Source organism: Pezoporus flaviventris, unplaced genomic scaffold (assembly GCF_033815535.1).
Source record: "Pezoporus flaviventris isolate CSIRO_AGI_PZ_B2104156 unplaced genomic scaffold, CSIRO_AGI_Pfla_v1 ptg000001l, whole genome shotgun sequence".
NCBI lineage: Eukaryota > Metazoa > Chordata > Aves > Psittaciformes > Psittacidae > Pezoporus > Pezoporus flaviventris.
The window spans coordinates 22,770,743-22,783,657 of NW_026892549.1; the positions used below are offsets into that span (position 1 = coordinate 22,770,743).

The following is a 12,915-nucleotide window of genomic DNA, read 5'->3' on the forward strand; positions in this document are numbered from 1 at the left end:
ACAATAAAATTACATGTAAAGGGCAGTCACTCATCTGAAGGTTATTTTACAGAGAAATAATAAAGACGTTAATAACTATGAAGCATTGACTCCCTGCTGTGTATTTTTTGTGACAAATCTATTTACACAGTTAACATACAAAGTACATAACTATATCTTAATCCTGTATGATCAATTTAAACAACAATTTCTGCAACAATTCTATCATTACCTTCTATGTAAATCTCTGCAGAGGTGGAGTCTGTTCCATAGATGTTTGAAGCAAAGCACGAGTAACGTCCTGTATCCTCCTCAAAAGCTTCAACAATAACCAATGAGTGTTGATCACCTGCCTGAATAATTTGAATGTCTGGTGAATTTTCAAGCTCCTTCCCTTCACAGTACCACCTGCAAGGCAAAATACACTGTTTATCAATGCAATAAACTTGACAAATAGAATGACATTGTTCAAAGTCTTTCTGATGATAAAATGTGTGGTTGTTGGCCTGAAGATTCTGACAGAGTATTGCAGGTAAGTGTAGAATCAATAGTCATAGGAATAAATCATTTTTTGTTTTTCATAATATTCAACTACAGTAAATAATAGAGCTCCTTTCTTTGCAGTATTTAAACATGCTAACAAACTAATTTATATAAACGATTCTAGGACATATTTTTCTTGATACACAGATTTCAGTAGTAGAGTAGAAGAGCTCTGAATTTGGAATGCTGTCGATTCAGCTCTGAATTTTTCTTGGTGTACATTCAAATATGTATTGTAGTTTAAACTGTAGAAAAATAAGAAACACACCTAAGTAAACAAATTCACCTCAAACCAAAGTTCATGTTCAGTCAGAATGTGACTGAAATTTAGTATAATATTGTCCTCTGTTTTATCATATATTTAAGACAATCTGCTTTTCATAAAAGATAGAATAAGTGTATCACAAGGAAAGATAAGTGATTTATTACAATATAGAGGCATTTCCTTACAAGGACATGGGCAGTAAGACAGCTGGAGCTTGAATTCTTCTCTGTATTATACTGCTGTTTTTCTCTGTTAAACCCAGTTACACATCCAAGAATATACTTGGCCCTTTAGAGACTTCATGCTTTCATCTGAGGCATTTCTATGTGCCTCAGTGTTCAGAACGGTTATTTCAGTAGAAAATACAGGAATCCAAGCAAAAGTAAAAGCAGCACCTAAAAAGCACCAAATGACAGTAACCATCACTCAATCTGAGAGCTAGTAGGAGAGGAGAGCAGGCCTGATTGCTATTGCTTGTTAATATGAAGGCAGAACAGAAAGAGAAAAAGCAGGTGGGTTTGAAGAACCAGATTCAAATTTAATAAGACAATATAGGTTTTATATATATATATATATATATATATATATAGTACCATGTATAGGGATCCAGAGTTAAATGTTTAGGATAATACTCAGAAATATCTGTATGATTTTTTGATAATTAGCTGAATTTGAAGAACCAAACTAAGGTGCATTTGTGTTTTCACTATAACCTTTCTCATAGATATAAAACTGCACAAAAATATTTGTATTTTCTGTTTATTGCTGCTTTCTTAACTACATATGGTTGATTAATGCATCTTGTGCTTTGTGGGTGGGAACTGTCACACTGACATTTTTTATTTAATTGACCTTTTAAAAAGAATAATTGTTTCATCCATCTTTATGGAAGTACCTGCCAGTTTCTGAATGCATACAAATGCTATCAATGCAATGGCAAATATATTTACTATTATATATCGCACAAAATAAGATTAGTTGTAGAAAGGATAAAAATATATTACTGAGTAATAAATTATAATAATTCATATTTTGTGGCTCATTATATAAGGTGATTCAATACATTTTCATCTCAGATAATTTAGAAAAACATTAATAAATAAATTTGTTTAACCATTCAGTTGAATTCACCTGTTGCAAGCACAACTTTTTATAAAAGTTTGTGCTACAAATTGAACATGAAGAAAAGCCCAAATCAACATCTTAGGGGAAAAAAAATAAATAAATCTGTAAGACAGTCCATACCAATGGAAAACCAGAATTTGATAGAAATGCAATGCAGAAATGAAAAAAAGAGCCACAAATAGACTGAGTTACGAAGGAGTACAAATCTAGAACTTAAATGCTGATTACGTAGGTAAGAAGTAAACTATGTACTATTTGTGCACCATTAGTCCTAGCCATCCAACATGGCTTTCTTAAAGTAGACAGGGTATTCCCCAGTCCACTTGGAGTTGCACACTAGCGTAATCTGTAGCTGTACAGTCAACAGACTTGAATTTGCAGCTTGGAAAGCGTACCGATCTGCCTGTTACTGAGGGAGACTCCTGCACTATGGAATGAATCATGCTGCTTAACACAATTTCCCCTTTTAGAAAGGCAAACCTTTGTAGCTAAAAAGCTAGAACTTGGTTTGTGTCTACATCTGCTTGCTTATCCTTTTTTACAAACCTCCTTTGTAACAAGAATTGAAAATGTGTCTAAGAAAATTACTTTTATAAATTTAACATTTCTGATTGCAAAAGACAGTCATTTAGTAAATATCATCATGTTAAAAGAGGATGCCAGTAGGGTATGAAATGTCCCAGCTCTCTTCCCTGACATTTCACAGCTAAGTACAGTTTACTAAAATACATCCACATCCTTCTTGCAGGGTTTCACCACCAAGAAACTGTCACTGCTTTATGCAGAGAACTTCAACCAACGTCACTAATTTCTCTTCCGTTTGAACCTTAGGGCTCTGATAGACCAGCTTTTTCAGATGTGGCAGCAGTGCTTTAAAATACTAAAATCCTGATGCTGACTTCTTTGCTGAAGGTTTCTCACTCTGAAGTGAGGATGGCAGGTTCAAATGTGTTCCCAGGCCCAGCTGCCCCAGTCTTAGTCTAATGAAAATGGGTTTGCACCAGGACACTGGATATGTGAATTTCAGGTAACTGAACTATACAAATTCTCCTATATATCACTCTTGGTAAATGTTAATAACCATAAAAGAAGGGGCTGGATAGTCAGGAAGCTACAGGTGCATTTAAATTGCCACGGGTGCTTGCATGAACTCAATGTGATCCTCAACATTGAGAATGTATTCTTCTATCCCTTTGAAGCTTGTCATTTGCTAGGTTTTCTACCACTCTGGTGGGCAAAATGAGATTGTCCAAGGTACTTTCTGTCAGAGGACAATCTGCCTAGGGCAACCCTTTACTTCAGGATAGCTTTCAGCAGCCATTCATGCTGCTTCTCAGACCTCAATGGAACTTGTTTAAGGTGCTTCACAATACAATTGTAAACAGTGTTTTGGATATTAATCAAAAGCATACAAACATGCAATATCTGTGGAAATTTAGGAGGTAGCTGTCATCATACAAAAGGGAGTAATAACATCAGTATATACCCTAGGATGCCAGGTGAGCTAGCACATGTAAAAAGATAAATAAGAACTTACTGGGTGTTCAGACTACAAGTCCACCTAACCCAGCATGCTGACTTAACAGTGGTAAAAGCAGACACTTATGAAAGAGTATAAAAGTGGAGCAAATACATACATATATATGTATGCATATTAATATACTTATCCTAGAGTATCTAACCATTCTCATTATCTTTTTTATCTTTGTTATCTTGTATCTTTATCTTTTATTTACCATCCTCTATCTTTTTTTAGAAGCTGTGAAGCAGCACTTAAATATAATTTTTAAAAGGTGAAATCAGTGGTCTTAAAATTATTATTTGCAAACTACTTCTTTTTTAAAGGATTTCACTATCAAAGTACCATTGCCATTATTTTCTAGTAGATTGTATGAATGTTCATTAACATTTAGCTTGCAAGTCCTGCTTTTTATTTGTGTCATCTTTATTTTGAAATAATTGTTTTACACTTCTATTTAGAGTACATTTCCTTTAAAAATAATGATCCTTCAAGCTTCTGATTGAGCTATAGTGTTCATATTCCATCATAGTCCAGTCAGGAACCTTTCAGATCCTCTAATACAAACCTCTTCAGACAGAAGTAAGCGCAACAACTATTTTAGACTCTGCCCACAATGACTTACCCAAACCTGGTATTTTCCCCCACTAATAATTAGATACAGTGGAGCTTTTTTGACTGGCTCCACAAAAGTGCATATCACATTTGCTTTTCTGTACAGTCATGTCCTTATAAACATGTAGATACAGATACCACAGCTAGTAGCGGGGTCCTTGGAAACCAGAACAGAAACATCTAGTGCCTGGGATAAAGGAACAACTCTACCACAAGTAAGTAGAGGAAAAGTTTAGCAGTCCCAATGAAGAAGTATGGATATCTGCATTACAGGGCTGACTGAAAATGTCCTTTGAAATTGATTAGTGCCAGTTTTAAATTCCAGACCAGGAAATTACATAGGATTCCTGTTATCCCAAAGGGGGGATTTTTATTGATTTTTTTTTATTATATGTTGTATTATATGTATTATATGGTTTATTCTGATGTTGCTTTCAAGATTTGCAATTGATGATAATTGAAAATGGTCACATTTTTGGAGAGAAGTTGTAGGACTACAAGCATAAATTTGGTATGTGAAGGTACAAGTTGCTTTTAGGTATCTAATACATATAGGCAACTGTGTACTTTAGGCTGTGAGTCATGGGACTTACTCATGCCTTTTTATATACCTACCGCATGCCTCCTTCTTCTAATGTAGCCTTGGTTTAGCATGTTAGCTTTAGCGGATATGAAAGACTATTCAAAAGAATACCCATGTTCTAGAATTTTATCTCAATTTCAGCAGCACCTTTTCAAAGCATTAAATTAACTTATACAGTATGGTGATATTCTGGTTTTGTGTTCACTCAAATGTGACTCCTCACTCAAGTGACACATATAGCAAAACACATTACACAGAATGCTGTATACAATCACTATTAAGGTGTAATAACTCTTTGTTACTAGTGGTCATCTTTTCCAATTAACCTTTGTGTGTCTGTGTGAAGATAAGTCTGTATTGCATGCCTATGTGAGGCACAATTCTAATTTTCTATAAGCAAATTTAAAAACACCATATAAGCTATTTATCTCCATTATTTTAGTAGTATGTCAGTAGTATATTCCTTTAGTAGTATATTCCTTTACTTGACTTAAACAGACAGTGGAGCAGGATTGAGTTAATTTTTTTCTTTGCAGTTATTTTTTCCTATGATTAGTTAAAAATTTGCAACATAAGTGATTTAATAATTCAGGAATAAACTTCTGTTTCAAACATTTGTTTAGTACTTCTATGCAGTGCATTTTCATAGTTATTCTAGTTATTTTGAGATTAAACTGAGAAAAAGAACATTCTCCATGTATGCTATCTCTTTGAAATGCTTATAAATGAAAAACAATTCTCTTTTGTGAAATTAAGTTTTATGTAAATCTTTGGCATGGCCATATCTACTCTTTGCTTATTAACATTTTATTTTATTCTTACCATCCAAATGTTGTACGTGTTAGCAATGAAATGTCAGTTCCAAGGGGAGTTCTGACATTGAGATACATGGCATGACTGAAGTAGCAATGCTGTCTGTCACGGACATTTCATTCCTGCCATGAATTGTAATGATAGCTTCATCATACAGGGCAGGTTCACATTAAGCACAAGCAGTGTCATTCACTGTGCCAAATTAATCCTAGGTCTTAGTCTATTGACTTGACTATTACTTGCATGTAAGAGAAGTTTGGCTCTCTAGACTTTGAGAACTAAAACAGATACATGTTTTCATTTGGCAGCCAGGAAGAAAAAAGTCTTACTCAATCTTACGTGGCTTCAAAGTCTCTAAAAATCTGTGATTAGTTACAGCTCCAGTCTCCTTAAACAAAGCAGCACTAAAATGCATTTTTTTTAAGCTTTGTATGCCTATGTTAAAGAATGTTTTCATGGAAACCTTATGACATACAGCCTGTTTTTAGAACTTCAAATCCTCATGACACTTTCAGGATAGCTGTGTATGCCAAACCATGCAATGTGATTCATAAGTAAAATTAACCTAAGAGTGATGTGCCAAACAGTTTGGAAAAATGTAGGCACCTCTGAACTTGAGGGAATAAGGAGTGCTCTCCTCACAGAGGGGAGTGAATGTCACACCTATCATTACTCACACAGAAACAAAGCTGTAGAAGGAAGCATGAGAAAGAGGTCATCAAAACCTTTAGCAGTTTGGAAATATGAAGAAATACTTCTCTTAAATGCTTATACCTGCAGTATAGTCAAAGTAATCAATAAACTTTGTACTGCTCTTTAGTTGCAAGGTAAGGTTTGAGTTAGCTAGAGGCCCATATACTACAGTGTCAGTCTGTCACTTCTGACACTGCATTCAGCTGATGATACTGAAAAAGGGGTAAGATTTAATTTAAGCTTCTTTCTAGATATGTGGGCTTAATGAGCTTCCTCTAACATGTGAGTGTGTTACATTAAGGCTGAGTTATCTTAAGAAACAATTGGACAGGTCTGTCTGTATTCAGCCAAGCAGGATTTAGCTTTCTATATCCATATTCATATTTCAAATCAGTTCCTGATTTCTTCTCTTGCTCCAACATCCAGTTTTCTGTCCCTCAGTGAGCCCTTATATAGTCCAGGCAGTTACCTACCAAGCATGTAGATCATAATGCTGTATCATTGCCAATGATATTTTGACCCTGATCCATCATGAATGACATTTACACCATTTTTACATCATCAATTTTGTTTTGTACTGTCCTGCTTTCAAACATGGTATCTGTCCATCATATTCTCCAGTCCTTTCCATTCCTGTGATCTGCTTCTTTCTAAATCTCCTGTCTCTTATTTCTCTCTTGTAATTCCCACTACGTTTGTTTAACCATCAGATTGCTCCTGGTGTTGACTGAGAAACTATGTTACAGAGCTGGTTGAATCATGTTCTTATTTTGCAATACCCTGGGTTCCCACAGTACTGCTTCTACACAGTGAGTGTATGTATTATAAGCATTATAAGTAACTTGGGATTGATTCCTTTCTATGGTTAGGAAGTCCATTTTAAATCAAAGGACACAGGCAAGCATGCACCTCCACACGTGAGTCCAAAGGATGCTTGTTTATTGAGCTTGGTCATTCAGCTAAGTTAAGGAAGAAAAAATCACGCCTTAAAGCCAGTCAGCCTTAAGCTTTCTTTTATCAGCTGCCACTTTGCCAGTTAGTCCTGTCCTGAGACTACTGATTTTCATACCTCTCTTGCTTATCTATCAGAATTCTTCTCTCCTTGCCTGTCTCCACAGATCCTGAACCTAACTCATCACGGACCTTGAAAAACTGTTACCCTCAAAGCAAGGTATGCTAATTCTGAGCCCAGTTCTGCACAGTTCCAAAACTATGGCCAACAAGATGCTTCCTTCATTTTTGAAACTTTGCACAGCAGATCAAAGACACACACTATTCTTTGAAAACAAAACCAAAAATGAAACCCCGCATTCTCATGTCTCCATAGTTAATGGAACACATACCCCAAAGTATATTACATTTTCTGGTTTCCTTATGCTGTAGCACTGACTAAAAAAGCCTTGGCCACTGGAAGCACATGAATGTTTATCACTCAAGCAAGTGAATTATTTTACACCCTTTTCTAGTGTTACTCCTACACATTGGTGGAGTTGAAAGAATCTTGAATGAATGGGACAGAAGTTGTATGATCAGGAAAGTGTTCAAGCAGCTAACATTATCATCTTTCTGCTTAATACAGCATGTGCATACACACACAAGGAGTATGTATGTGCTGCATAAATCACAACTTATCCCCTTGTGGTTTATCTCTTACTTGTTAGTTTAAATTGTAAAACTGAAAACTGAGCCCAGTCTTTTTCTTGAGCTTGACTACTTGGGACTGATTTCCCCTATGGGACTTCTTTCTCCCTGTCCCTACTATCTGTGGCCTTGGAGCATGTAAGTTCTGGGCTTCTGTGTTAGTTCCTCTAAGACCCTGATCTGACTACAAGCATTAATCAGTAAACTAGGGTTGCGTTTCTGTTTGGAGCAGTACTGTGCCTGGCAGCAGTATATTGTTGTTGGAAAGTTTGATGGACACTTATTCTATAGAAGTGTAATAGTTCCTGTACTGACTAGCATTCACATAAGTAGCTTATTTTATTATTTAAAATTAACAAAATCAAATATTGAAATAGAAATTTCAGTTAAAAATCTTCAGTTTTGTTGGGATAAAAGAAGACTGAAGTTACAAAGATATCTGTCATCCAATTCTGTGGAATGAAGCAGTCCCTGAACAGGGTGCCTAGGCATCCTGGCCATCCCTGGTTACTCCATGGGATGACTCATTGTTCCTAGGTTCTCTGATCTACCTTTTTGAGGCTTCAGTGACTTTATAGTGTCAACTTCTAATTCAGATAGCTGTTAAATGCCTAAACTTTGATGGCATGAACACCTTATCAGTTTTATGTGTGTGTCAATGGCATGGGCATGATGTGCTGTTATAAAGATGGTGTTGTGGCATTCTGGAGAAATATATAAAACTAACACTGTGCACTGTAGTATATGTCAATAAACAAGCAATTCAGTGTTTGCCTTTTCTGAATACAAAGTAAGTCAGATTGAGTTTGTGTACAGGTCTATATATGTAAAACAATATTATTTCAGTGGTTTCCTTTGTATTATAAACTATGAATGATGAGGAATCCTACTGCAATTTTTAATATAAAAAAGATCTATCAAGGCATGTGCCTGGAGAAATAAGTCTCAAAGACTTTACAAGCAAGAGAAGTCTTCAGAGAGTGTTGCTAATATCTATAGGATATTTCCTGTCTGGTTTCATTCAAGCCCCTCCTCCCCCCAGTTTCTGGCTCTGTTTTCCATTTTGATCAGATTTCTCTATGAATTTAAGGGCTGAACACAATACAACAATTATAGTGGCAGAAGCTCCCCCAAGGGAATGCCTCAAATTAACAAAATTGTTAATCAAAGCAGTGAGTTTATACTGTGCATAGTAGAAAGCACATTTTTCCCAAACAAGGTATTTCCCCTAGCTTTAGAACAGATTCCTCTTCTATAAATAAATCATTTAGCCTTTGGAAGTTTACATTCGTGTAGGGGACAAGAGACCCTGCATGGCACTGTAGCTCAGGGTCTTGTTAGGGACTGAGAACATACACGTTACTACTGAAGGCACTAGTGGAGCAAAATGGTCTGGCAGTCACAGTTCAGGGATCCTGTGAACTGGGTAACTTCTTGTCTTCATGACAAGGCTGTCAATAACAAGAGGATTCATTTGTAGGTCCTTGATCCTATGTACTTAATGGTGCACTGTAAAAGCTTCTTCCTTCTGAAAAATTAGCAGCTGGTGTGCCAGAAATTCAAGGGAGTGGAAGACAAAGGTTCTTGACCACAAAAATCTTTGGAGCCTCCATCTTTGGATGTTAAGATTGTTTTCATTTGACGATTGTGCCTATTAGTACAGTAAGAAAGATGATAAAAGGTGTTGACTGCAGTAGAAGTTGTAGTAGTCCTGTGTTCAGCATTGTCTAAGTATATAAGGAAGACATTAAGCTGACAATTGGAAAAAGCGGACCATCTGTGAAGCTCTGAGTCCTTTGATTAGATATTGAAGATGCAAATAATTCTTCTCAATATTTAGAAGAGCAACAGATATTTCTAAAATGCCTATAAAAGGATCAGCAACCATCTAGACTAAGGGTGTCTATTTATGATACTTCAGATATTAGGATGCAAGTATGTATAGTATATCTTTAAAAGACGAATAGAGTTTTCCTTCCTATTGGATTGGTATAGTCCCAGCAAAAGAAATAAAGTTCCACCACTCTAAATGGGAGGTAAATTTGACTAATGAGCTGTATATGAACAACTTTAGATTTAGAAATGATGACGAGATATAAGAATTTTCAAGATAAACTTATAAGGTACAATAATCTGTTTCTCACTCCACTGATGTCATTGATGAATAAAGTGTAGCTTTTTCACATTTCGTATCACCTCTGGTGATCTTTAAAAATGTTACTTATTTAACATTCAAAATCCTCATAGATATAGGTGAAAACTAAAGCATCAGAATTATCAGGCTAGTCACACAACATGAATCAGTTAACAATGGTGTCTTACACTTGATAAAACAGAAGACGTTTTTCTAAGGTCACAACAGAGTTGTCAGAATCTGAATTAGAACTGATCTGCTCCTGGTTATTTATATAATATCTTCAATGAACTCCTTTCCTCTCTGATCATGCATGGATTTTTTTAGTTTATGGGATCCTGTGTCCACTCATCTCAAACAGCTAATGTTGATGTCTGAAGATATCATGGCTATTTGTGTTTTTAGCCAGTTTACACAATCAATCTTGATTTCCAGAAAGATAGCTAACATTTCTCACTAAGGAGTTAGCACTTTGCTTTACTTATGGAAGTACAGTATTTAAAACCAGTTCTTTAAAATTCAAAGAAAGTAATGTCTCCCCAAATATATTGTCTTAAAATACAAGCAACCTTTTGTACGATTTAAAGAAAGTAATTTTTTTTCTTAAACAATTTTAACAACCAAGATCAAGAGACTTCTGCTACAGAATACTGAAACGTATACATCAAAATACCTGAAAAAAGTAAGGCATACACCTACTGTTACAGAAATACAAAATGACAAGTGCAGAGTATGTTTACCTGACTTCAGGTGCTGGGATCCCTACCACAATGCAGTCCAATTGCACTTTGGTTCCTTCAGGAACTTCCCTGCTCTTCAGTTTTTGAGTAAAGCGTGGTGGTTGTCCAATAGGCTCATCAGAATATACAGATGCAGATTCTGACTCTGTTTTTAGCTCTGTGTTTGTTAATTGATTGATGGATTCCAAGTTTGCCGCCTGATGATCATCTGTTTGTTCAAGTGTTTTCTCTGTTTTGTTTTCCAAGTCTTGAGGTACTGGAATGGAAAGCCTTTCTCTGTTTATGGAGGTGTTAGATAGGCTAGAGCTACCTTTTTTACTCCTGTAGTTTTTGCATGTTCGGGGTCTTATTCTTTCAGAGCTGTGAGCTTTGAAAAGTGATGAGAGCTCCTGAATAAAATCTGCAGCCTTGTTTAGAAATTCCTTTTTTGATTCAGATTCAGAAGGGAGGTGGTGTTTCTTTAGATCTTGAGAGTTCCCTTTGGACCCCTTTGAATTTTTGATGTGGTCCTCACAAAAGTTTGAGTGCAAGCCATTGTCTGCTGTTTTCAAAGCTGGAGAATGGGCCATTTGTTTGTATTTTCCTATGTTTTTCAGCTGATCTGGGGGATGCTGTGAATGTGCCTGAAGCTCATCTTGTTTAGTTTCCAGTGGATTCTGATCAATAGCTTGCCTTGCCAGGTTTACACTTTCATTTAGTTCTTCTTGGCTCAAAAAGGCAGAGAGATCTGGAAGGTCATCTTGGGCAGCTACATCATCTAGATCACTGGAAGCGTTGCCATAGTGGAAGTTATGAGACGCTGTTTCTGATCTGCTTCTTTCACTCTTCCCTTGATGTTTAGTTTCAGCTAAGTAACTCTCTCTCAGAAGTTGAGATATTGAAGTTGAGGATTCTAAACTGTCGTCTTGCATGCTGCCAACAAGAAGGACAAATAGCACCACACCTTATCAATAGCAATTTTTTTGAATGCACACAATTATAGCTTTCTGAAAAGCAGAACACAGCATTTTCAAAGTGCATCTGTGTGCTGACTATTAACTTGAAAGTATGGCCTTGTTTTAAAGGCCTGCTTCTGTATACTGACTTATATTATTGATATATGATATTATTGCCTTTAATCAGTAAAATGAATCTTTTATCAATTTCTACTGTTGGTGGAACACACAGCTAAAGCAACTGCCAGTGCGGTAGTTTATACTTAGTTTCAGCCAAAACTTCAACTACAGAGCTATTAACTTAAGTTTCAATGTCAAATCTTTATCATTGCTGACATGTGTTTCTTAGCTAAATGACTAAATGCTGGGTATTTCAAGGACTGAAAGTTGTGAGAGAATAACTGCTTTTAAGTTAAGTAAATTTAGCTTGAAAGACACTGAAGTAGTAAGTAAATGAACCCTCAAAATCACTTGGGGATGAGAAGAGGAAGAAGAAGGGGAGAGAAGAACAAAAATATTCTATAATGACAATTTTTCATTTAAAATTCTTGAAGATGTTGCATTATAGGAAGCAATAATGATGCTAATGTTCCATACCTTCTTAAATGAAACATGATTTCTAATAATCTCTTCAAAGTAAACTGAGATTTATGTCATTGCTTGACATAATTCTTGATAATATGAACATCATTTATACTACAGGCCTTTCAAAATCATTATCTTAGGTCGTTCTGGTTCTGAAAAAATGTACCACATGAGAAGACAGTATCAGAAAGTCCATACTTAACCTGCATGACTGATAAGCAAAGCTAAAGTATCCCTTTGATACTTCAGTAAGTATTTCTGCATAATATTCTTCCTTTTATTTACATAATAGTCATTATGAATGTAGAGGGGTTCAGACATTGTATGAACACACTCATCTTAATGTGACTTAATATGAAGATGTAACACAAATACTCTTCACAACCTTTCAGAGCGCTGATTCCTCACAGATACTGAAACAAGCATGTGACTATTTACTGGATCTGTCCCTCAAAATATGTAGGTGCACAGTATCTCTCTCATACTTCATTTATGCCCTGGCAAGTGTTACTGTGATGCTTTCAAATATTTCTAACCCAAGCTGGCTGATTTGTTGCATTGAAGAAGGTTCTGTTCCTGTTATGGCATCAAGAGAAGGGACCATGCATTCCCTTACCTCAGCCATTTCGATTTATAGCCTTATGTAACAGCTGAAGCTGCCAAGAAAGAGAAGAAAAATAGAATAGGTATTTCTGCTGTGAAAAGCTTTCTTCTCTGATAGCGGGACACTTATCCCTGGAAAAGA

The 12,915-nt window shown here is 35.9% G+C and overlaps 1 protein-coding gene across 3 annotated transcripts in view; it reads right to left on the reverse strand.

Annotated features, from left to right (window-relative positions):
* MYPN (myopalladin) overlaps window positions 1-12,915 on the reverse strand; it is a 74,419-nt gene that overhangs the window by 37,335 nt on the left and 24,169 nt on the right. For 2 of the 3 annotated variants that reach the window (XM_061448289.1, XM_061448295.1), the window contains 2 exons: window positions 10,651-11,562; window positions 212-387 (listed from right to left, as the gene is read on the reverse strand). In XM_061448289.1, the coding sequence (XP_061304273.1) occupies window positions 212-387; window positions 10,651-11,562 (1,088 nt within the window). The remainder of the gene's footprint in view (window positions 1-211; window positions 388-10,650; window positions 11,563-12,915) is intronic. The other variant, XM_061448303.1, reaches the window with a different exon arrangement.